This window comes from Magallana gigas, chromosome 4 (genome assembly GCF_963853765.1).
Source record: "Magallana gigas chromosome 4, xbMagGiga1.1, whole genome shotgun sequence".
Lineage (NCBI taxonomy): Eukaryota > Metazoa > Mollusca > Bivalvia > Ostreida > Ostreidae > Magallana > Magallana gigas.
The window spans coordinates 25,304,414-25,327,608 of record NC_088856.1 but is presented as its reverse complement, the minus strand read 5'-3'; the positions used below and the strand labels follow the sequence as shown (position 1 = coordinate 25,327,608).

Below are 23,195 nucleotides of genomic sequence, written 5' to 3'. Positions count from 1 at the left end.
AGAGAGAGAGAGAGAGAGAGAGAGAGAGAGAGAGAGAGAGAGAGAGAGAGAGAGAGAGAAAGAGAGAGATGCACGGAACTCTAAATGAGCGAACAACACATTGTAGTAAAATGTTTGTAAGAATAGAATAAAGGAAATCACATTAAATGAAACATAAAATGTGATTATTCTTTAAAAAAATTTCCAATGTATACGTATTATCTGGCACCGATAGGACTGCCTTGCTTCGCATGCACTTCGAACACGGGTTTCGCTCTTACAGAGTGCATAACGTATGCATCATTTTGAAGACCATGGCGGCACTAGATGTACATCCAACATATTAATAGATTAATGATAGTATTAATCCAGGAGTAGCAACATCAATTCTAAAATCCATGCGGTCAGTTCACGATCTGCCACAGTGTGTGGTTTGTGCGATGTTGAAACAGACACAGGAAAACAATTACAAGAATTTCTGAAATTTGTGTGCCTGTCGATCTGTTCCGTTTCGTCATTCATTTGATACTCCTTACCAGTGCAGAGGTTGTCATCTAATTTTTATTCAAAACTCGTTTCTATAAGTCTTTCAGAGCCGGATCCAGCAATTTGGAAAAGGGGGGGGGGGGGGGGTAACCGTTCCATTTGATGAAAACCAAAATGTGCAAAATTCATCATTTGTCAATAAACAAGGACTTTTTGAACGTTTTCCGTGCGTATACAACTGTATTTTATAAACATTTATCTCATTACTATCTATTTCACATCTATTTCAACAGCAGAGTGCACGGCATTATTGAGCGTTTTTGCCGATTTGGTTTAGGTAAGGAAGATTTGCATACTATCTAGCCACAAGAAACCCAAGTCTCCAGCATGAGAAAGTGAAACACTAAGAAGCAAAAAATAAATCAGACTAATTACGACAAACTATTACAAAAATTGATATTTTGGTAATTTTTTTATATCTTTGATGTTTTTAAATTCTGAACTATTTGTCATCATGGAATATGGGGTTTAAATATATAATCAAAGTTGACCTGTAAAATATGACCAAGAGTTCAAATGTGAAGAAAACGTCTTTTATTGAGGAAGCGTCCAGCAAAAGTCTCATGACATATAAATCATAAGATTATAAACAATGAGTCTTTGCACATATAAAATAGTGCAACAGATAATATAAAATATCAATGACCACATTATGTAAAATTAATCATATGACTTACATGTGCAAACATCAATAAAAATAAACAAAAGTACAAAAACCACATCAAGTATAAATGCTTATAATCAAATGGGAAGATTAACTTAAGTGGGGAGAATTAACTTTAACGGTAGAGAACTTCACTTGGCCATGATAAGGTACACAAATTATGAAGGAGTAGACATAAGCATAGGGTCTTATTTGCATAATTTCAAACTACATGTACTCAATTTAAATTCATGATTTGAATCGAAAGATATGTTTGAATAAAGATGAAATAGATTTTGATTCTGGACTTTCACTTATGAAGTTAAAACAAATAAAAGAATTGAAATCATTAATGCTTAATGAAAACACACACAGCATCACTGTACATGTCTATTGTCATAAAAACCCTCAATCAGAATCATAAAGTATGAAATGACAATAAATCCCTAAACGAATTACAGTAAAAATATGTAATTATCAACTTACATCTTTATGCCATTTAGTTATCAAATGTATTATGCAGATTAACAATGTTTTCCTTAAGTCATGACATTTTCAATTCGGGCGGAAGCGAACTCATGTAAACAAAGCCGAGACTAAATTTAGAACTGGTCATGTGACACATAAATTTCCAGGAAAAGTGTTGCATAAAAATAATAAAAAGAGTAATTCAAATATTGAGATAAATCTACCCAAAGTAATTTTAGATTTTCAAATGAGATAATTTTTCAATCGATATTAAATTACTTTTGTACATTTACGCATTTCAACAGCATACAATGGGATCTATGTAAATGACTAATCTACATGCAACAAGAACAAAGAAAAATCACATAAAATAAAGTACAAACTTATATTGATGTGTTATACAAATTAAGTAAAATTGAACACATAAACCTGAGATCATAAAAACGTACAATACAAAAATAATTAAAAAGTAAGTAAAATATTGCCTACCTGTAAAATATGACCAAGAGTTCAAATGTGAAGAAAACGTCTTTTATTGAGGAAGCGTCCAGCAAAAGTGACGCGCTGGGCTTTGATACAAAAATTCCTCTTGGTCAAGGTAGGGTACACGATAGGTGTACAATATTAAAGTTAAAAAGAAAACACAATAATTTCCCTGTCGGGGGCCTCATACCCGAAAGAAGGGATGTAGCGTGGCCTAAACAAAAGCAGCGCTAATCCGTAATCCTGACAGTAATTGAGTAAAGGGGACATCAAAAGGCTTTCTTAATTGATTGTCATGTGATTATGTAAAAGTTGTTTGTTGGCAAATTATCCAAAATTCCTCGTGGCATCGAATGGTGTTAATATGTACCTAACTTCTTATCGTGTCTAATTTATAGAATAAAAGATATTGTTAATGCTTGACACAAGTTAAACAGAGACTTAGTCACGAATTGTAGTAATTAAAAGTAGTAAAAAGCATTTAACCAAAAAGAACTGTTTTTGAATAAGTTTGAGAAATGATATATTACATTAAAATTATATATAATAAAAATAATATCAGAGGGTCAATGAGACCTGATGATAAATCCCTCCTGGTTCGGAAATCTTTGTCCCCGAAGATAAAAAAATTGTATGCATACAAAACAAAAAAATATAAAATCAACAAAAACTAGTGTTGACATCCTAAAATGTAGGAAAATACTACCCTAAAGAAAAATAACTAAACTAGGTACTCTAATACAAACATTGTTGAATAAAATAAAAAATGTATAAGGAAAACATGATATGAAATATTGAAATTAGAGATCATTGCAATCAATGTCAAACACAAAAATCTGGTAGAATATCTTGGTTAATTAGCAAGATGTAATTATATATACAAAAGTACATGTAGAAACTCATAGACATGTGAGTACATGTAAATACATGTACTAAGTACAATGGAAGTGATACATATGCATCAATCATTATGGTAAAAATTTACCAAAACACAATATAAACACTGTTAAGAACAAATCAGACTCGGTATGCAACTCTCATACCAATGGCAAGTTTTGATAACCTAGATCTACATAGGAATTTCTAATTAAATTTTTACTGAAGCAATTGATAATACTGATGATGGGACAAAAGGTAGTATGCAGTATATGGTTGTTGTAACAGACGACGTAGTCTCAGTGCTTTAAGTGGTGAAAGTCGGAATGTGTTTGGTATGTTGAGTATGGTGTTGGTATGTTTGTTTTGTATGGTGAGATCTGATGCATTGATTGTGAAATTAGCCCAGCCGAGGTATGTTCTTCGAAGTATGATGTTGTTGATGACCTGTGGTGGGGTTATGTTCCAGTTGTCTGGACAAAGTGGAAGAGTAGTGATTGGAAAGAGCATGCATTCAGTTCCTGTTGTGATTTCTAAGTGAAGAGTGGTTTTGTGCGTGCGTTTAAACTTTTTCCACAGTTTGTGCAGATAAAAGCAAATAAGCAGTGTTGTTAGGACAGACAGTGTAACATAGGGCCAAGGAGATGTGAACGAGGTGTAAACATTTTGAAGAGTTGTTACTTGGTTGTCAGTTTGGGAAGGGTTAGAATATAAGGATAATAAATCAGGGTGAGGGGTAGGTAAAGCTTTAGCAGAGTTAGGAAGTTGTGTAAGTGTAATAATAGTTGTCAGTTTTCTAATTTTAAAGAAAGACCAAATGCAATAAATCATGCAAATGAGAACGAGGGCAGAAGCGATTAGTGCAATGGTACCACTAGTGTCAGGGAAAGAGGTCACAGCAAAGTCAATTTGACCATCTAACATGGATTCTGCCAAAGATTGAAACACTGTTGCATCTTTTTGTGCTAATTTTGCCATTTTCTTTAAATTTAAGTGTTGTTTTTGATCAGCAGCCACAAAATGAGAAAATGAATGATTGAAAATTTTGAAATTTGGAACTTTGAGATCAAGATATTGTTGAAATGTTGTATCACCAAAGATAGTTGAATGAGATTTAGGATCAAAAAATTCTTGGATGAGTGCGAGGTTGACTGGGTGAAGGACAGTAACTGACTGCGAGTTATTGTTGCATGAACCCATCCTGGGGGGTAAGAACAGGGTACCTGATGTTACTGAGCAGAGGCAAGGTAACTGCATGACACAAAAGGGACATCCTTTGATAATTCGTTGACCAGAAGGGCAGTCAAGAGCAACCATAGGGGTTTGGTACATAAGAGTGTTAGAGGGAGATAACTCTACAATATTTGGTTTGATTTCATTGGTTAGAAAGCGAAAGTCACATAAAAAGTGAACCGATTCCTTTTGATTGTAGAATAATGCTGAAATGCACGAGGGTGATGCAGATGATGTGAGTGCTAAATGAAATGAGCAAAATAGCATTGAAGTTCCAATGCATTTAGATATCTGGTGAGAAGTTATCACTGTGAAATGTTGATTGTCATGTGTATGTGCGAAATACTGGGGTACATCCTTGAGTTTTGTGGCATGCGAAGTAGATGAATTAATTGGAACAGGAAATGAGTAAATATTATACAATAACAATGGTTGTTTAAATGGAGAGATGGGAACTTTGAGTGTCAGAAACAAGGTGGAATGAACTCTTGCATACAAGAAATCACCATATGTAAAATAGTAAAGGGGATCTTTATGAATTATAGTAAACTGGGGATACTTTTTGTCCATAATGCTTTGGATCTGGTGAAGGGACGATGTTATTGCCTGAGGGGTGATCAAATAAGGTGAGAGTTTTCCTTTGATGAGTTCATGTATGCTGAGTTTGACACGATCTAAAGCCTGTTGTAAATGAGCTGATGCATTCGTTTGTTTCATGATGAGCTGTTCTAATAATATAAACTCATGTTCTACAGAGTCAACTGAGCTGTGTAAAAGGTCTGTGAGAGCTACTGTGTCTTGATGATTTTTCTTTACCGCACTTACTATATTATTAAACCTGGCATCAACAGTAGATATAAAAGAAGAAAGATGTTTCTCTTGAATGGCCATGGTGTGAGCAATTTGGGCATTGTTTCTGTTTAGAGTTTGCATGTGTCGTTGCAATGTAGCTATATCATCAGAAGTTGCTGTTCCAAAAAGGGATTTTGAAATTTGTCCTACAAAGTCAAAAATGCCGCGCTTGGATCTAGATCTAGATGAGCCGATGAAGGATTTAGGTCTTGGAAGGTGACTTTGTGGAATCAGCATGTGAATATCATGTACGGTAGCATTTAGGTTTGCCATGGTTTGGGTCCGCAGTGCATTGAGTGTTTTGATCACATGTTTGCCGTACTTACAATGAGGGGCGTTGTTGCAATACAGCTCTCTGTGTAAATACACTTTCTTGGGCAGGGGAATTTGGAAAGTATGCGACCAATACTCCTGTCCAAGATAAAGCTGTTGTTGTTGCTCAAATAGGACGCCATAATTTAAACGTTGGTATGTGGCAGCATTACCAGTAGGCACAACTCCAAGAAGGGAGACAAGACAAATGAGGAACAATGTAGGCGGAAGTCCTGGGGTACCTAGGGAAGGAAGTGAGGAAGATTAGGGGAAAAAAAAAAAGGGTCATGTATTCATTGTTAATATCAAACAGTCAAAATAACAAATAACAACTTTTGAGCAATATATTGAGATATTAACAATGATACATGATGAGGGGCTCAGAGAGCATAGTTAGAGGTAGAATTATAGGAAAGGGCAGGTACAGGATAGAACTAGGGCTTAATTGTTCATCTACTTAAAACAAGTCAGTTTTGTCCTCTTCTTGCGGGCCGAACCCTGTTGTGTTTTGGTAATATGAAACTTGCGAACCATACAGGGAGGAAGATTTTCTTCAGGTTCCCATGTTCGTTCGCCGTATCCTAGCCATTTGACTCGGAATAGCTTCTTGCCTTTGACAAACTTGTAGCGCAGTAGTTTGTCAACAAAATAAGTTTTATCAGAGACGTCCTGTGTCTGTACTGAGGAGTCTGATGAACATTGAGCACGTAAACGCTGCGGGTAAGGTGCTGGATTGTCAGCAGTTTGAGTAGGAGGTAACTTTGGCTCCTGTTGTACTTGTATGGTTTGTTGCACGGGTGCAGTTTCTGGGGGTTGATGAGTAGCATCAATTGGTGCATCTGGAGGTTGCGGGATTACAGGGTCTGGGGGATAATGGGCATCATCAATGGGTTCATCTGGACGAGGTGGGTCAAAACTTGGACGATGATCTGGGTCATTGTAGGGTTTGAGTCTGTTCACATGAATGAAGGATTTCAGTTCCTTGTTGTTGGAGCATCTGCGCACTTTGTAGGTGTTGTTTGGACCAACTCTACACACATAGAAGGGACCTTCCCATGGGCTGGTTAATTTAGGTGACAATCCTTGAGGAACTTTTGTTGTGTGAAGCAGTACATATTGTCCTACACGAAACTCTCGAACTTGAGTTTTTTTGTCATACTGCTGTTTCTGTTTCTGTTGGGCTTTTTGGATGTTTTTGGTTGCGATATTCTTCACGATTTTAAGGTGAGACATGAGATCACTTACATGAGTTTTTGCATCCTTATTGAGTCCATTTTTGGGAATTAGTGAAGTATCAAATGGTAGGTTCATTTCTTTCCCAAAGACAAGATGGTATGGTGACAGATCAGATGCTTGTGTAGAAGGACTCATCCTCAAGGCCATCATAACTCCTGGAAGGAGTTTGTTCCAGTTTGTTTGTTCAGGATTGATGTAGGTGCGGAGGCACTGGGCAATGGTACTGTTCATTCTTTCGCAAGCTGCATTTGTCTGAGGGTGGTAGGCACTAGTAAAATGTCTGGTGACTTGGAATATTTCACACACTGCCGTAACAAGTTTGCTCAGAAAGTTCTGTCCTCTATCACTCACAATCACACGTGGTGCTCCATATCTTGCAAATATTTCTGCGAAGAGAACTTCAGCTATTTCTTTTGATTCTTGAGTTTTTAATGGAAATGCTTCTGGAAATTTGCTGAATGAGTCCACGACCAGTAGGATGTATTTGTGGCCTTGTTTTGATGTGGTAAGTGGTCCCAAGATATCCATATGGAGACGTAGGAAAGTGTCCTCAACTGGCATATTGACGAGGGGAGCGCGTGGTAAAGTGGTTTGTTTCTTGGCATGCTGGCATGTATCACAGGAGCGAATATAGTCGGCAACATTTTGGTACATCTTGGGCCAATAGTACTTCAGTTGAATTGCTCGATATGTTCTGTCAAGGCCAAGATGTGCTCCTCCTGCTAGACTGTCATGGTAGGATCTCAGAACATCTTCTCTTAGACAACGTGGTACGGCTAACTGTTTTAAGATTGGTTGACATTGAGCTATTTTCTTTGAGCGAGGTTCGTAAAAATGGTATAGTGTATGGTCTAAGAAAACATAATGTTTGCTCTCTGAGATAAGTTTGTCACGCTCTTGTTTTGTTGACGGAACAGCTCCATCTGTAAAGTAAGCATGTAAGGGACCAAAGTCTGGACACTGGCTTTGAAGCTGACCAATTTCTGTAGATTCGTCAATGGTGCATACGTTTGATTGTGTTTGGTGTTTAGATTGCTGAGATCCACAGTTTTCATTTTTATAGAAGAAAGTCGCTTGATTGTGTTCAGATGGAGTAGAGAGGACGGATACTGTAGCAGTACTGGGTATGACATCCTCTGGTTCTTCAGCTTTCTTGGGTGGTTGTGGGTAGTTTCTTCTGGAGAGGGCATCAGCTACTCCATTTTTCTTGCCTTTCTTGTGGATTACATTGAAGTTGTAGCCCTGTAAGAGGATGGACCAACGAGCGAGTCTGCCTGTATCATGCTTGACAGTCTGTAGCCATTTAAGAGCTGAGTGGTCAGTGTACACTGTGAATGGTTTGCTAGCGAGATAAACATGGTAATTCTTAATACCTTCAATAATGGCCAAACATTCGCGTTCTGATATGGTGTAGTTTCTTTCATGTTTGTTGAGGGATCGTCCACCAAATGCAATTACACGCTCTTTTCCGTTGTCATCAAATTGTCCAAGAATAAACCCTAATGCTGTTCCAGATGCATCAGTAGTAAGGATGAATGGTTTGGAGTTGTCTGGATATGCTAAAACAGGTGGCGATGTGAGAGCTGTTTTCAGTAGATCGAAGGCTGTTTGACATTCATCACACCATTTGAATTTGTTGTCTTTTCTCAGTAATGCTGTTAATGGTCCTATGATGGTACTGTAGTCATGAATAAATTTTCGATAGTAGTTACATAGGCCAAGAAAAGATCGGACATCTTTTGTACATTTTGGTGTTGGGAATGACTTCACAGCATCTGTCTTAGAAACATCCACTTGGACTCCATCTTTGGTAATGACATGACCAAGATACTGCACTTGGCGTTGAGCAAAAGAGCATTTGGTAGGTTTCAATGTAAGACCTGCTGAACTAAGGCGAGAAAAGATTTGATCCAAATGCTGAAGGTGTTGTTCAAAGGAGCTAGAGAAGACAAGAATATCATCTACATAGACAAGACAGGTTTTCCAGTTAAGACCCCTAAGTACTTGGGTCATAAGTGCCTGAAAGCTAGCTGGGGCATTGACAAGGCCAAAGGGCATACGTTTCCACTGATACACTCCAGTAGGGGTAACGAATGCTGATTTGTGGGCAGTTTCAGGATCCATGGGTATTTGCCAAAAACCAGAAGCTAAGTCTAGAGTAGAAAATATCTGTGCTTTAGAAATGCCAATTGTGTCAAAAACATCTTCCAAACGAGGTAAGGGAAATGTGTATTGTTTTGTGACAGAGTTTAGCTTTCTATAATCTATCGCAAAACGTAGTTGGCCATTTTTCTTTTTAACCATGACAACTGGACTTTGCCACATAGATGTTGACTCTTCAATGATATTGGCTTCTAACATCTCCTCTAGTTGTCTATTCATCTCAGCATTTACTTCTGGGGACTGTCGATAAAATCGCTGTCGGACAGGAAATGCATCACCAGTTTCTATGCGATGGGATTGAACAGCACAGTTGCCTAATTCTGATAATTCTGTTGCAAAAACAGATCTATGTTTGTTGAGAAAAGCTAGAAGAATCTGTTTTTGTGTGGGATTAAGATTAGAGTCAGAAAGATCAAAATCTATTGGACAACCTTGTGGTGGTTTGGGATCAGAGTCTGTATTGGATGGTTTTGGGTTGTCTAGAGATAGTACAGTATCAGGATTAACAACTGTGGCAGATGCAATGCATGTATTTGCTGACAAAGTAATTGGGTCAGTTGTAGGATTGATGACTTGCATATAATGAATCTCGTTGTTTAGGGTATCAACTAAGCATTTGGCTCCTGCAAGGCCTAACTTGGGAAGTTGTTGTGAAGGTTCCAACAGAACATGAGCACCTTTTAATGAACTTGAGATAAATACCTCAATTGCCATGACACACCCTGGGTTGACAGTGACTGTTTGACAAACTCTAGCAAGACCTGAATTAACGTCAATTGCAAGGACATGGTTAGAAATAGGGTCCTTAAGAGAGAGAGTGTTCTGTGCAATGCTAAGAACAGCATCATTTGCTCTTAAAAAATCTAAGCCCAAAATAAGAGGTTGATGGAATTTGTCATAAACCTGAAAATCATGTGTAAAAACAAAACCATCAAAAGAAATTGGCAAGGATAGAACACCAAGACTGCGATGAACTTCACCGCCAACAGCGACCGCATCAGTTGCATTAGTTGATTGAATTGAACTCTTGTCTATCCCTAACCTAGTCACAAGAGAGGATGTAATACATGAGATAGATGCACCTGTATCAACCAATGCACGCATGGGAGTATCATAGATATCAACACTAACAGTGTTTTTCATGATAGGCATAATCAAATTAACCGAGCTGTGAGATTTGGGTGTACTACTGGGCTTGGGTTTGGGAGATGGGGTAGGTTTTAATGAGGAGTGGGGGGCTTGGTTAGAGGGACTGATCGGACGGCAAGTGTTAGTCGATCTATGCCTACTATGCATACACTGAGTTTTTAGTGAGGATGCTACAATGCTGTTAGTTTGGTGCCTATCCTTGGAAAGGATAGGCGCGTTTCCCTAGTATGATGAATTGTGGTGTGACATTGAGGGATGGTTGTGTGATTGTGTGTTAGGCATGTGTGGAGTTTGTGCTTGTGGGGTTTGACACACTGAAGCAAAATGACGCCATCTGAAACATCTTAAACACTTTACATTAAAAGCAGGGCAAGTAGATCTAGGGTAACAAAACTTACCACATCCCTTGCACACTCGACTTGCTCTCTGGTACTGTCTCACTTGGGGTTCATTGTTGGTTGCTTGGGGCCACTGCTGAGCTGATGGCTGGACCTGGGGTTGCACTGGGGGCTGCTGTTGATAGGAGGTAGGTGGCACTGCAAAGTTTGTTTGGCACACTGGCACACTGTATCCGGGTGGTGGGGGTGCGAATTGCTGCCACTGAGGATGGGGGTTGGGTGGTTTGCTCCATGGTTCTGGCTGACCGTTCTTTGATTGACAAGTACTCTGTGTTAAGGCACTAATTTCAGCTTTCAAGGAGTCCTTCAGCTGAGCAGCTAATGCTACCAGGGTTAAATTGTTCATGTCTTCTGTGGTGTTGCATTCTAGTTGTGCTTTAGCTAGGGACACTGCATGGCGTAGTTCCTGAAATGTTTTCGGCTCTTTGGATATAACCTTTGCCTTCACCTGGTTCTCCAGTCCTTGGATGGCGAATTGGACCTTGTATATCTCTGGCAAATCATGGCCAAGGGCGGTTTTCTCTGCCCTAGACAAGTACACATCAGCAGTTTCTCCTGCTTGTTGTCTTATGGACAAGAGGGTAAAGTTTGTTTCTTGAGGGGCGAATTGGTTTTTTAGGCACTCTTTGAACTCGGTTAAATTGTTTCTCTGTCGTGGTGACAATGTTTGTAGCCAGGTTTCAGCTTGGCCTTCTAAACTGCATCCAATTGCTAAAAGTGCTGCACCGTCTGTCACGTTGTGAAATTTCTGCCAACTGTCTAAGTGGGACAGCCACAAGTGGACATTTTCACTACCACTAAACTTCTTTAAATTTATTCCAGTGGCCATATTGAGAATAATTCTTTCACTGTTTTCTATGTGATTTTCAGTAACGTTTTCTGTAGTTTGTTCGTGGGATGTGTTGTTTACACCTGAGGCTGCAGCGTTTTCTGTATTTTGTTCCAAGGATGGATTGTTATCACTTGAAGTTGCAGAGTTTTCAGTATTTTGTTCCTCGGATGTAGTATTTTCACTTGAGGTTGTAGAGTTTTCTGTATTGTGTTCCTCAGGTGTGGTATTTTCACTTGAGGCTGTAGAGTTTTCTGTATTGTGTTCCTCAGATGTGGTATTTTCACTTGAGGTTGTAGAGTTTTCTGTATTGTGTTCCTCGGATGAGGTATTTTCACTTGAGGTTGTAGAGTTTTCTGTATTGTGTTCCTTGGATGTGTTGTTTTCACTTCCTAGTATATTATGCTCTTCACTTGGTATTTGGCTTTCACTGGAATTGGTAGGTTGATTTGAGCTAGATTGTTGTGAGTCAGAAGATTGATCTTTTTGTTGTCTATCTCTCAAGTTGTACATGTAGTTTATTGGTCTGCTCTTCATTGGGATCTTTGAGGAAACATCCACCAACTTGTCATCATGGAATTTGGGGTTTAAATATATAATCAAAGTTGACCTGTAAAATATGACCAAGAGTTCAAATGTGAAGAAAACGTCTTTTATTGAGGAAGCGTCCAGCAAAAGTCTCATGACATATAAATCATAAGATTATAAACAATGAGTCTTTGCACATATAAAATAGTGCAACAGATAATATAAAATATCAATGACCACATTATGTAAAATTAATCATATGACTTACATGTGCAAACATCAATAAAAATAAACAAAAGTACAAAAACCACATCAAGTACATGTATAAATGCTTATAATCAAATGGGAAGATTAACTTAAGTGGGGAGAATTAACTTTAACGGTAGAGAACTTCACTTGGCCATGATAAGGTACACAAATTATGAAGGAGTAGACATAAGCATATGGTCTTATTTGCATAATTTCAAACTACATGTACTCAATTTAAATTCATGATTTGAATCGAAAGATATGTTTGAATAAAGATGAAATAGATTTTGATTCTGGACTTTCACTTATGAAGTTAAAACAAATAAAAGAATTGAAATCATTAATGCTTAATGAAAACACACACAGCATCACTGTACATGTCTATTGTCATAAAAACCCTCAATCAGAATCATAAAGTATGAAATGACAATAAATCCCTAAACGAATTACAGTAAAAATATGTAATTATCAACTTACATCTTTATGCCATTTAGTTATCAAATGTATTATGCAGATTAACAATGTTTTCCTTAAGTCATGACATTTTCAATTCGGGCGGAAGCGAACTCATGTAAACAAAGCCGAGACTAAATTTAGAACTGGTCATGTGACACATAAATTTCCGGAAAAGTGTTGCATAAAAATAATAAAAAGAGTAATTCAAATATTGAGATAAATCTACCCAAAGTAATTTTAGATTTTCAAATGAGATAATTTTTCAATCGATATTAAATTACTTTTGTACATTTACGCATTTCAACAGCATACAATGGGATCTATGTAAATGACTAATCTACATGCAACAAGAACAAAGAAAAATCACATAAAATAAAGTACAAACTTATATTGATGTGTTATACAAATTAAGTAAAATTGAACACATAAACCTGAGATCATAAAAACGTACAATACAAAAATAATTAAAAAGTAAGTAAAATATTGCCTACCTGTAAAATATGACCAAGAGTTCAAATGTGAAGAAAACGTCTTTTATTGAGGAAGCGTCCAGCAAAAGTGACGCGCTGGGCTTTGATACAAAAATTCCTCTTGGTCAAGGTAGGGTACACGATAGGTGTACAATATTAAAGTTAAAAAGAAAACACAATAATTTCCCTGTCGGGGGCCTCATACCCGAAAGAAGGGATGTAGCGTGGCCTAAACAAAAGCAGCGCTAATCCGTAATCCTGACAGTAATTGAGTAAAGGGGACATCAAAAGGCTTTCTTAATTGATTGTCATGTGATTATGTAAAAGTTGTTTGTTGGCAAATTATCCAAAATTCCTCGTGGCATCGAATGGTGTTAATATGTACCTAACTTCTTATCGTGTCTAATTTATAGAATAAAAGATATTGTTAATGCTTGACACAAGTTAAACAGAGACTTAGTCACGAATTGTAGTAATTAAAAGTAGTAAAAAGCATTTAACCAAAAAGAACTGTTTTTGAATAAGTTTGAGAAATGATATATTACATTAAAATTATATATAATAAAAATAATATCAGAGGGTCAATGAGACCTGATGATATATTTATCGATTTTGAGTTCTATCGATTGCCTTCTTAAATAAAGGTCTAAATGATAGGATATAACAAAAAATGGGGATAATTTATGTGCTGAATAGATGGTATGTGTGTAATACAATGGTAAAAGCAATTGTCGTCCCAGGGAACTTGATGTGACCCCTGTAATGGCCGGGTGCGCTACATCATTCGGCACAAGTACAGATGCGATCATATTTAGAAAAGTTTTGAAAAGTTGGGCATTTTCATAATGGTTTACATGTAAACCCTTTATACGGTATTTTTGTAACAGAATTTCCGACTTTTGGAAACAAAACAAAAAAGGCTTTCTTTTGTGTTTCATGTGGGTATGAAGGTAGTCAGCATTCCAGAAAAATAGCATAACCCGCGTAAGCGGGTCATGTAATTTTCTTTGTATTTTTCCTTTGAAACGAAGTAAAACTCATCTATTATAAATACTTAAGTTTATTAACTAAACAATAAATTTGAAAGCGAATGCGTGTACTCATATTTGATCGTCGTTTTACTCGATGGCTTGTCAGTTCAAAACTGTATGAACTATAATAATTTTGTTTTAAAAGAAATGAGTAGAAAATAAAGTGTATATGTTATTATAAATCTGTGTTTTTTAGCGATACTGCTGAATATTATGGGTTTTTTTCTTTAATTTTCCACATGTTTACTCGGTGTAGTAAACACGGGATGCTGAAGGGGGATACAATGTACTTTATTTCGATAAAAAATCGATAGGGTTTTTTCACATAAGAACAAAATTATGGGACGCAGTACGAAATTCTTTAAATAAGCAATTTTAAAAACATTTCTTTGAGATAATTACAGTATTTCTATTATAAATGGGAAAATTGTCTTTAAATAGGCACTAAACGTTTTCAAAAAAATTCATATGTTCCAGAGAAAGGGGGGGTTCCGACCCCCGGAACCCCCCCCTCTGGATCCGCCAATGTCTTTTCGTCCAACGTTTTCGGGTGAATAAAATACCGGATCATCAGAACGCGATGAAGATGACTAGTGACACCAGCCTTCCATTTATACATGTATAGGGGTTTGTAGCTCTAAGCGTAACAATAGAGATCGACAACTAATATGGCGGTATTCGGAGATTATGATAAATGGAAAATAATGCATATTTATGAATTCATGTCAGCTTTAAGCTCGGAAAATAACTTCGGAAACGTTTTCCGAACATGCCGGAAAGGCCCGAGAAGACACGATTCCTAGAAAACGGTCACATCGGTCTTCTAATAGCTTATTTTCACCTCAAAGTTAAAATTACAACAAAAACAGAATGACTATTTAAAATCACAAATGAGGAGTTATGCCAGTGCCGATGGGAAACCCACTCTAGATCGATTCACCATTCTAGATTCACCCGATACACACTATTGAATAAAGACACAACTTTACACTTTGTTGACAGTGTTTATTTTGGTTCTAATATGTTTTACGGTGCTACCGTTCTGGCGAGCGCAGCAAGAATTACACATACCTTGCATCATTATCAACTTATAGTTTTATTTAGGTATCAACGAACGTCAAAGAATTTTTGAGAGAGTATTGCTCTACAATAAGTATGCCAAAGGTACTAATTTTAATGGTTATGATACATACAGCGCAACCCCCTTCCCAGAGAGAGAGAGAGAGAGAGAGAGAGAGAGAGAGAGAGAGAGAGAGAGAGAGAGAGAGAGAGAGAGAGAGAGAGAGAGAGACCGGTACCTGTTTGTAGGTGTGTAATTTCCCACTTTTAAATTTAATGGTCTGACTATATGCAATATCTAAATAATTTTTTAACTGTTTTTTTTTTCTTCATTTTATTCCTTTTATTTATTTCAAAATGTCCTATTGTTTATTTCCTCTCTACTCATGCATGCACAATTAGCTTAAAAATGGATCGATATGACAGTAAAGTACAGTATGGCTCTTGCTAATATATATACATAAAATCTCTATATTAAAAAAAATTAAAAATAAATCATACGTCAATGAGGCGGGTATCGCAGTCTATACTGAAATAGCTAGTACACGCATTTCAGATGTTTGATCCACCTCTAAATTTATCGCGGGAAATATAGCGCGAGTGCACTGTGACGTCATCCATGACTTTGTTCGTCTTTGTTTATGTTTCTCGACTCAATACGGAGGTATGGAAGCATGTAACTAATCTTTTGAGTGTCGCCAAAGCATATGCGGTACTCAAAACGTGTCTTCAAACTTTAAGTCACTGTAAATTACGAGTTAAAAGTCGGCCATTTTTGGCATAGCACCACGGGTGAAAACATTAGAGAGCATTATGGGACGTAGACAAAAAGTTTTGTTTGATGAACTGCAGGTTTAGCTGGTTCTTTTTCCCGCGCACACTGGTTCTTAGAGCTCGCTTCGCTCGCTATAAATGACCTATCAGAAGCGCCGATAAATGAGAAGCAACTGTGACGTCACAAATCATGCAACGTCATAATATCTTCTCAGCTGTAAATTAAAAAAAATAAAGCATCTGCATGATTCAGAAGCAATTTTGATGTCACGATTCATACGTCATAATATCTTCTCAGCTGTTTCTGAGTAAAGGTGTTGCTTGCCTCCCAGGAATATTCTTCGGAAAATTTCAGTTTTCGATTATTCCTTAAGCGGAACATTGTATTCATTGCTACATTAAGAAGTTAACCGAGAAGACAAGAATTCTGTAAGTATAGATATAATTCTGAATATCTGAAAATTAATTTTAAAAATGAATTATTCTAACTTCTTGTTCTCATTCTTCTTATTTCTTTGTTTAATGTCTCGATTCACGCGATTCTTGTCATGTTTTAATTCAATGACGTATCCAATTGTTTCCCTTTTCATTGATAGATACCAAATGATAGGATTCACGATCTTCGTTATGGCCGTTTTTGAAGGATTCAAGTGGCTGAGAAAAGACGGTAAATATTTACCATTTATTTACACGAACATTAATAGCATTAAAATACATACATTTATAGGTAAATATGATATTTATTTTTTTATCAAAGCTACTAAGGTAAAATTCTTGAAAACAATGAGTAATGCATTTTGTTATATCATATCATTTCATTAATTTAATTATTTTCTGGCACAATTAAGTTACTTTATTTATCTGACAACATATAATCAAAATTCATGCGCGAATCTACGGGATAGGGACAGGACGCCCAGCAAAATTATTATGCATCAAACCCTATGGTATAAATACAAAACAATACCGGTAGACCCTCGCCCCCCCCCCCCCCCCTCCCTTCCATCGGTAGACAAAATCCTCCATTTGATCCCCGGAAAATTAAATTTTCTGTTTGTGCTACTTTCATCACAATCACAGCTACATGACTGCATGTATATGACCAAATCAATAATTATAACCGGTACAATCAAAATTTAAAAAATCATATGGCCCAGAGAAACTAACTCCCGTACACCCCCCCCCCCTTTTGATCCGCCCATGGGGCTACAAATTGCCAGACAACGGGCCATAGTGATGAAAGGGAAATAACTCTGATTTCTTTTCTTTTTTTTATTTCAGATCAGGTGGTTACCAGAACAGGATCAGCCATGTTTTGCATTGGGAACGAATACAGACAGTTATAAATTGTGTAAATTCTTGCTGTTAAGGTTTGTTATCTATCTATATCTATCTATAATTGCATTTAAACCAACACATAAGTTGCTAGCTATGGGGATTAAAACAATTCCAATTCCTTCATTAGAAATTTTATAGCTACTTTCGTTTTGAATAATGTGATGTTTATAGTCTGTCCCAAAATATTAATGCAGCACATTTGGACGATTTTTAATAAAAATACACATACATGTGAAAGAAGTGCGTTTGAAATAGTTGAAAGGGATATTTTCCAAGATAATTTCATTGACACATTATCATCTTTCACTCGGAAAAATTCACAGGAACGGATTCCTTACGGAGATTGGTTACATCTTTTTAGCTCACCTGAGCTGAAAGCTCAAGTGAGCTTTTCTGATCACATTTTGCCTGTTGTCCGTCTCTGTCCGTTTGTCAGTAAACTTTTCATATTTTCAACATCTTCTCAAGAGCCTCTGGGCCAATTTCAACCAAACTTGGTACAAATCATCCATAGGCGAAGGGGATTCTAATTTCTAATTATCTCTCCATGAAAATTAAGGGCCACACCCTTTTTCAAGGGGTGATAATTAGAAATTAATGAAATATTTGAGAAATTTTTAAAAATCTTCTTCTCAAGAACCATAAAGCCAGGAAAGCTGAAACTTGTGTGGAAGCATCCCCAGGTAGTGTAGATTCAAGGTTGTAAAAATCATGACCCCGGGGGTAGGATGATGCCACAATGGGGGTCAACGTTTTACATAGGAATATATAGAGTAAATCTTTAAAAATCTTCTTCTCAGAAACTAATCAGCCAGAAAAACTGAAATTTGTGTTGAAGCATCCTCAGGTAGTTTAAATTCAAAGTTGTGAAAATCATGATCCCTGGGAGTAGGGTGGGGCCACATTGGGGGTGTTGGGGTGTTAAAGTTTTACATAGGAATATATATAGAGTAAATCTTTTAAAATCGTCTCAGAAACTAATCAGCTAGATGATTCTGATAAAATTGTGAAGACTTTGGCCCCAGGACAATTCTTCGGCCTCACAAGAAGGTTCAGAGGTTGATGTAGCTTTACATCCAATATATAAACAATTGTTAAGGATCTTTTTGAGAACTGCAATACTCAACATGTGATCTGACTATAAAATCATCCTCTTAGAAAAGGGACTAATGATTATAAACATATGAATATCCAGGGGGGGGGGGGTGGATTTTATTTACACAGGATCTACATGTTAGTACATTGTCCAGAAAGTTTGTATTATGATTCCATTAAGCTGATTTTATCATACCTATTGTTCCTCAGGTGAGCGATGTGGCCCATGGGCCTCTTGTTTCATTCGGAATACACTGAGAATCCATCGCGCAATTTCAACGTTATCATCCGAGTTTGCTGCAATACAAAATATCCGTAGACATCACATTTTTTAGCATTGTATTAAAACCTGATAAGCTAACAGGGGCGTTTCGACTGAGAAATCTTGGCAATTTTTCATACTTTTATATGAAAACCGTTTGAACCTTGAAGTATTCATAAATATCAAGCAATTAAGCCAAATGTAAATCCAGGATATCTTGGGACAGAGTATAGTAAACTATAGTTTATCAAACGCATATATGGCAACTTGATTTATTATAATCTAATGATTTATAAAATGAGACAGCTGTGTTAAAAAGTGTTCTATAATTTGTTTCAATGTCCGACTAAAAAAAAAACGAAGCTTAACGGGGAAAGCACAGGAGTCGGCGATTTTATCAATTTGTTGAAAGTATAACCATTTTAACATGTTTAACAAGGCCTTGGACTTTAAGTAGGACGTAACGTTACTATCAATTTCTTGCGTCAAAACAAGTTAAAAATGATGCTGGTTTCGAGTGAAATATACACCGATTGTGTAAACTTAGCTCAAAAGCCAGACAAATCTTGTTGATTTCAAAGAGCCACGGCTGAGTAGCCCACAATGAAATAGACAGGCCTACGTCACATTGCTGTTTAACACCAACTACCTAAAGTCCAAGCTCTTGTCAAAATGGTTCTAAATGAGAAACAAATTGATAAAATCGCCGATTCCTGTGAGGAAATGGGTGTAGTAGATGAATTAAAAAAAAAAAATCAGAAATTCGTTTTATTAGCCAAATTAATTTGTTGTATTCACTCTGACTACACATATGAATTTTTTTTTATCTTTATCAATGTACAATCTTAAGTCTTTAATTTATTTTTTCATAGAAAAACAATGCATCCTCGTTCTAGTGCCCAGGATGTACATCGATGTGACCTTTGTGAGACCGCCATAGTACACAGCTACTGTGACTTTTGTCATGTCAACCTATGTAAACCCTGTATATTAGATCATATATTAGATGAATATGACAAACATAAAATAGTTCCTTTCCAGAAACGAAGATCAACCCCTATTCATTCGAAATGTGAAACACATCCACACAGAAATTGTGAATTCCAGTGCAAGGATTGCAACAATATGTTTGTTTGTTCTTCCTGCATGGCATCTAAACAGCACAAGGGACATAACTTCGTAGAAGTTACAGAAGTTTACAAAACTAAGAAAGATGATATTAAAAAAGATACAAAAGAGTTAGAAAATTATATTTCCCCTACATATGAAGAAATTGCATTCGACTTAGAAAATCAGCTTGCAAGCCTTGATGGAGGATATGATAAACTTACAACAACAATGTCCAAACAAGGAGAGCAATGGCACAGAGAAATTGACATCGTTGTCAACAAAATGAAAACTGAAATCAGCAAGATAAAAGTAAAACACAAAGAACTTTTACAGAAACATTTGAATGAAATCAAACAGATACAGTCTCTCATAAAAGAAACACTGCATGCTTTAAGGAAAATTGAGGAGTCCACTGAAGTATCTTCTACCATTGAATACAACTCTAAGATCAGAGAGTTCAGCAAGCCTCCACCCAAAGTTAAGGTTACAATGCCCACATTTATTCCAAAACCAATAGACCATGAGAAGCTGTATGTTTTGTTTGGACAGATCACCCCATTATCTACAGTTACAGAAGAAAATGTCTTGTCACTAAACCAACCCAACACTTCAGTCAAAGAACTACTGGATGAACCGAAGCTTGTTACCACAATACAGACTGGGCATAAAAATCTACGTAATGTTACCTGTGTAAATGATGACATGATATGGACGAGTGGAAATAACAAAGATATCAAATGCTTCGATATCAAAGGTTCAACACTTCACACAATCCTTACAAAATCAGGTGCTTGGCCCGGTGGTATAGCTGTAGACAGTGATGGGAATCTACTGTACTCAGATAGTACAACAAGAACAGTGTATAAAGTAAAGAGTAGCCAGACAGAAGAGTTAATCAGATTACAGGGATGGGTGCCTCGTAATCTGTGTGTCACCTCTACTGGTGATCTCCTGCTTACCATGTACAGTGATGATGAAACTCAATCCAAAGTTGTCCGCTACTCAGGATCTACAGAGAAACAAACCATTCAGTTTGACGATGAAGGTAAACCTTTGTACTCGGGGAATAGTTATATGAAACACATCACAGAGAACAGAAACCATGACATCTGTGTAGCTGACTTTTATGCTGGTGCAATAGTAATGGTTAATCAGAGCGGGAAACTCAGATGGAAATACACCGGCCATCCCTCAGTTACCAAGAACAATCAATTTAATCCCTATGGTATCACAACAGACAGTCAGAGCCGTATCCTGACAGCAGACAGTTTCAACCATTGTATCCACGTTCTGGATCATAATGGACAGTTTCTCCGTTACATTGATAACTGTGATCTGAAAAATCCTTCTGGTTTATGTGTGGACAATAATGACAATCTGTTTGTGTGTGAGGTTTTAGGGGGCAATGTAAAGAAATTCAAATATTTTAAGTAGACATCATCAAATATAAAAATGTGATTTTCATCGAACAAAAGTGGACTTTCCCTGTGTATATTGAATTTCATTCTTTACCCTAGCTAGTTATACACTGATGAATTCACAAAGTGTATTCATTTTTAATCAGCAATAAGAAATTCTCTTAATCTTATCCCTTTACTATTATTTGAAGAGAGGGCATTTAAGCATTGTTTGCATGTAATATACAGCTATTGTACCTTATCAAGTAAATTAACAAGCGGTGCGTCATGCAGTTACTCAATTATCAGGACAGAAGTAGATTTTATAGACATGTTGCTCAGTCCTATACAATTTAACTAGCATATTTGTATCATTCAATGCTTATATTCATATTGAAATTTTTTTTGTAAGAATTTGTGTATCGTCGCTTTTTATTCATTGTAGAACCATTTTAACAAGAGCTTGGACTTTGAGTAGTTGTGTTAAACTGCAATGTGATCTAGACCTGTCTATTTCATTGTCAGCCACTCAGCCTAGGCTCTCTGAAATCCACAAGATTTGTTTGGCTTTTGAGCTAAGACTACGTAGTCGGTGCATATTTCGCTTGAAACCGCGTCATTTTTAACTTGCTTTGACGCAAGAAATAGATAGCTACGTCCTACTGAAAGTCCAAGGTCTTGTTAAAATGGTACTATATGCATGTCAAGGATATGAAACATACACGGAGTATCCATATTATTATCGTTTTACTACATGTAGATTCTTGGATCCACCGCGGATTTAAAAAATCTAATGATAAGATTGTTACCAGAACTGTGTAGAACATGTAGTGAAATAAAAAACTAATTAATGTTGCATCAATTTATCTAGTATTATAATCAGTTGTGGTCAACAACACGATAAACAAACTATATTACATGGTAAAAAGCAAAAATCATATTACAGAAACATGGAATAATTATGTTATTATGAAGTTTAATTATATAATTCCGGTGAATTTTACATGCATTGATAATGACAACAAATCTTATGGGACTGCACCTACATGTAGAATGCATAATGTGAAATTAAGTCCATCTTAACAAAATTAATTAATAAAAATTAAACTATCTATATATTATACATTTTATATACTTATGTTCAAGCTTAAAATGAACTTGCAATATATATACAGCAAGTCCATGCCGGTATTTATGAGTTCTTAAAAATAAATGTGACTTCACTGATATACATGTACCTGCGTGTACGATATATAAAGAAAGAAATGTTAATTACCAAAAGTGAATATCACAATCAAATACATGCACACTTTGTACAATAATTTTGTAGTTTCTTGTATTTACAACAACCAGCTTCGTACACAGATAACACAAATTGAAATTTAAAATTTTTTTTTTTGTTATTGAAATGAAATACCTTCTCTATCGTGTTACATATATTGCTGTCTATATAAACGATATATTCAGCAATCTTTTCTATTTCGAATTATCATAGACCATGGCGACTAAGACTGATAAAAGAACGACTTCCGTTTTCACCCTCCGATCAGCACCACCATTGTTGGAGTTTGTACAGCTACAGAGGAATCCCCAGGAACTGTCAAATGCTGCAAAAACATATTGATAACACATGTTGACAAATGAGAATTGCAAGGGTCATTTGACAAAAATTTGGGATGAGTAGAGACAGACAGACAGACAGAATGACAATGAGCTTGTATGTACATATATGAACATTTTGTTTGACTTGTTATGGCTGTACAAGGTGGGCTTGTTGTATGGTTAAATTTCTGATGTGTAATATTTATAGCTTATAATAAGCTTTTTTTTATGCATAATACATGTACGTGTTTGGACAAAATACTGTATGTTATGAATTTGTATATCAGTACGTATACTATACTGCAGTTATACAATTATTTCATTTACATGTGCAACATATACACATCAAACGAGTATATGCGAACTAAGTAGATATATAACTCACACGATGAACTCGATTAGCTACAGGTGTAGGACACACTCGAAGAAGATCACCGATCTATAACCTTCGTTTCTTGAAGCCCTCGATTGCACTGGCTTCTTTGACGTTGTTTTTTGTTCCAGTCCCTGATGGTTCTCAAACTATTCTTTGCCTAGATGTAGATTAGAAAGTATTAAAACCACGTGGATTTTTTGTGTGTAATTATTTTAATAGCATGCATTAAATTTATTTTTTTGGCACAATGAACAAGTATTTCTGTTTAATCAAAACTGAAA

The 23,195-nt window shown here is 36.4% G+C and overlaps 3 protein-coding genes and 1 long non-coding RNA gene across 6 annotated transcripts in view; 2 read left to right on the top strand and 2 right to left on the bottom strand.

The window, feature by feature from the left end:
• Nucleotides 1-1,042: 1,042 nt before the first annotated feature.
• LOC117692791 (uncharacterized) lies at nt 1,043-13,466 on the bottom strand. 3 transcript variants are annotated; one of them, XM_066081741.1, is made up of 3 exons: nt 12,892-13,466; nt 10,339-11,777; nt 1,043-5,634 (listed from the first exon to the last, which is right to left on the bottom strand). In XM_066081741.1, the coding sequence occupies exons 2-3, from the start codon at nt 11,702-11,704 to the stop codon at nt 3,215-3,217; spliced, it is 3,786 nt and encodes a 1,261-aa protein (XP_065937813.1). In that variant the 5' UTR covers nt 11,705-11,777; nt 12,892-13,466; the 3' UTR covers nt 1,043-3,214. The 3 variants fall into 3 exon arrangements, with proteins under 3 accessions (XP_065937813.1, XP_065937812.1, XP_034337724.2); XM_066081740.1 differs by lacking the exon at nt 12,892-13,466 and adding an exon at nt 12,422-12,885; XM_034481833.2 differs by lacking the exon at nt 12,892-13,466 and having other exon boundaries at nt 10,339-11,873.
• Nucleotides 13,467-16,009: 2,543 nt separating this feature from the next.
• The window catches only part of LOC105330985 (uncharacterized), a 101,632-nt gene continuing 94,446 nt past the window's right edge, over nt 16,010-23,195 (top strand). Inside the window, exons 1-2 of the long non-coding RNA XR_010713022.1 lie at nt 16,010-16,163; nt 16,345-16,401. This is a non-coding gene — a long non-coding RNA (uncharacterized lncRNA). The remainder of the gene's footprint in view (nt 16,164-16,344; nt 16,402-23,195) is intronic.
• LOC105336219 (uncharacterized) lies at nt 16,985-22,308 on the top strand. The gene is made up of 2 exons (XM_066081738.1): nt 16,985-17,104; nt 19,302-22,308. Exon 2 carries the CDS (start codon nt 19,309-19,311, stop codon nt 20,971-20,973), a length of 1,665 nt encoding a protein of 554 aa, XP_065937810.1. The 5' UTR covers nt 16,985-17,104; nt 19,302-19,308; the 3' UTR covers nt 20,974-22,308.
• LOC105338562 (uncharacterized) overlaps nt 22,378-23,195 on the bottom strand; it is a 31,971-nt gene continuing 31,153 nt past the window's right edge. Inside the window, exon 5 of the mRNA XM_066081739.1 lies at nt 22,378-22,543. Within this exon, the coding sequence (XP_065937811.1) occupies nt 22,413-22,543 (131 nt within the window). The 3' untranslated portion in view covers nt 22,378-22,412. The remainder of the gene's footprint in view (nt 22,544-23,195) is intronic.

What these genes read in the sequence shown, in the direction of transcription:
- LOC117692791 (XM_034481833.2), bottom strand. Translation starts at nt 11,851, where the DNA reads ATGAGACTTTTGCTGGACGCTTCCTCAATAAAAGACGTTTTCTTCACA. An exon ending in TCGAGTGTGCAAGGGATGTG is followed by an intron (nt 5,635 to 10,338) that starts GTAAGTTTTGTT and finishes TTCCTTCCCTAG; the next exon opens with GTACCCCAGGACTTCCGCCT.
- LOC105336219 (XM_066081738.1), top strand. Translation starts at nt 19,309, where the DNA reads ATGCATCCTCGTTCTAGTGCCCAGGATGTACATCGATGTGACCTTTGT.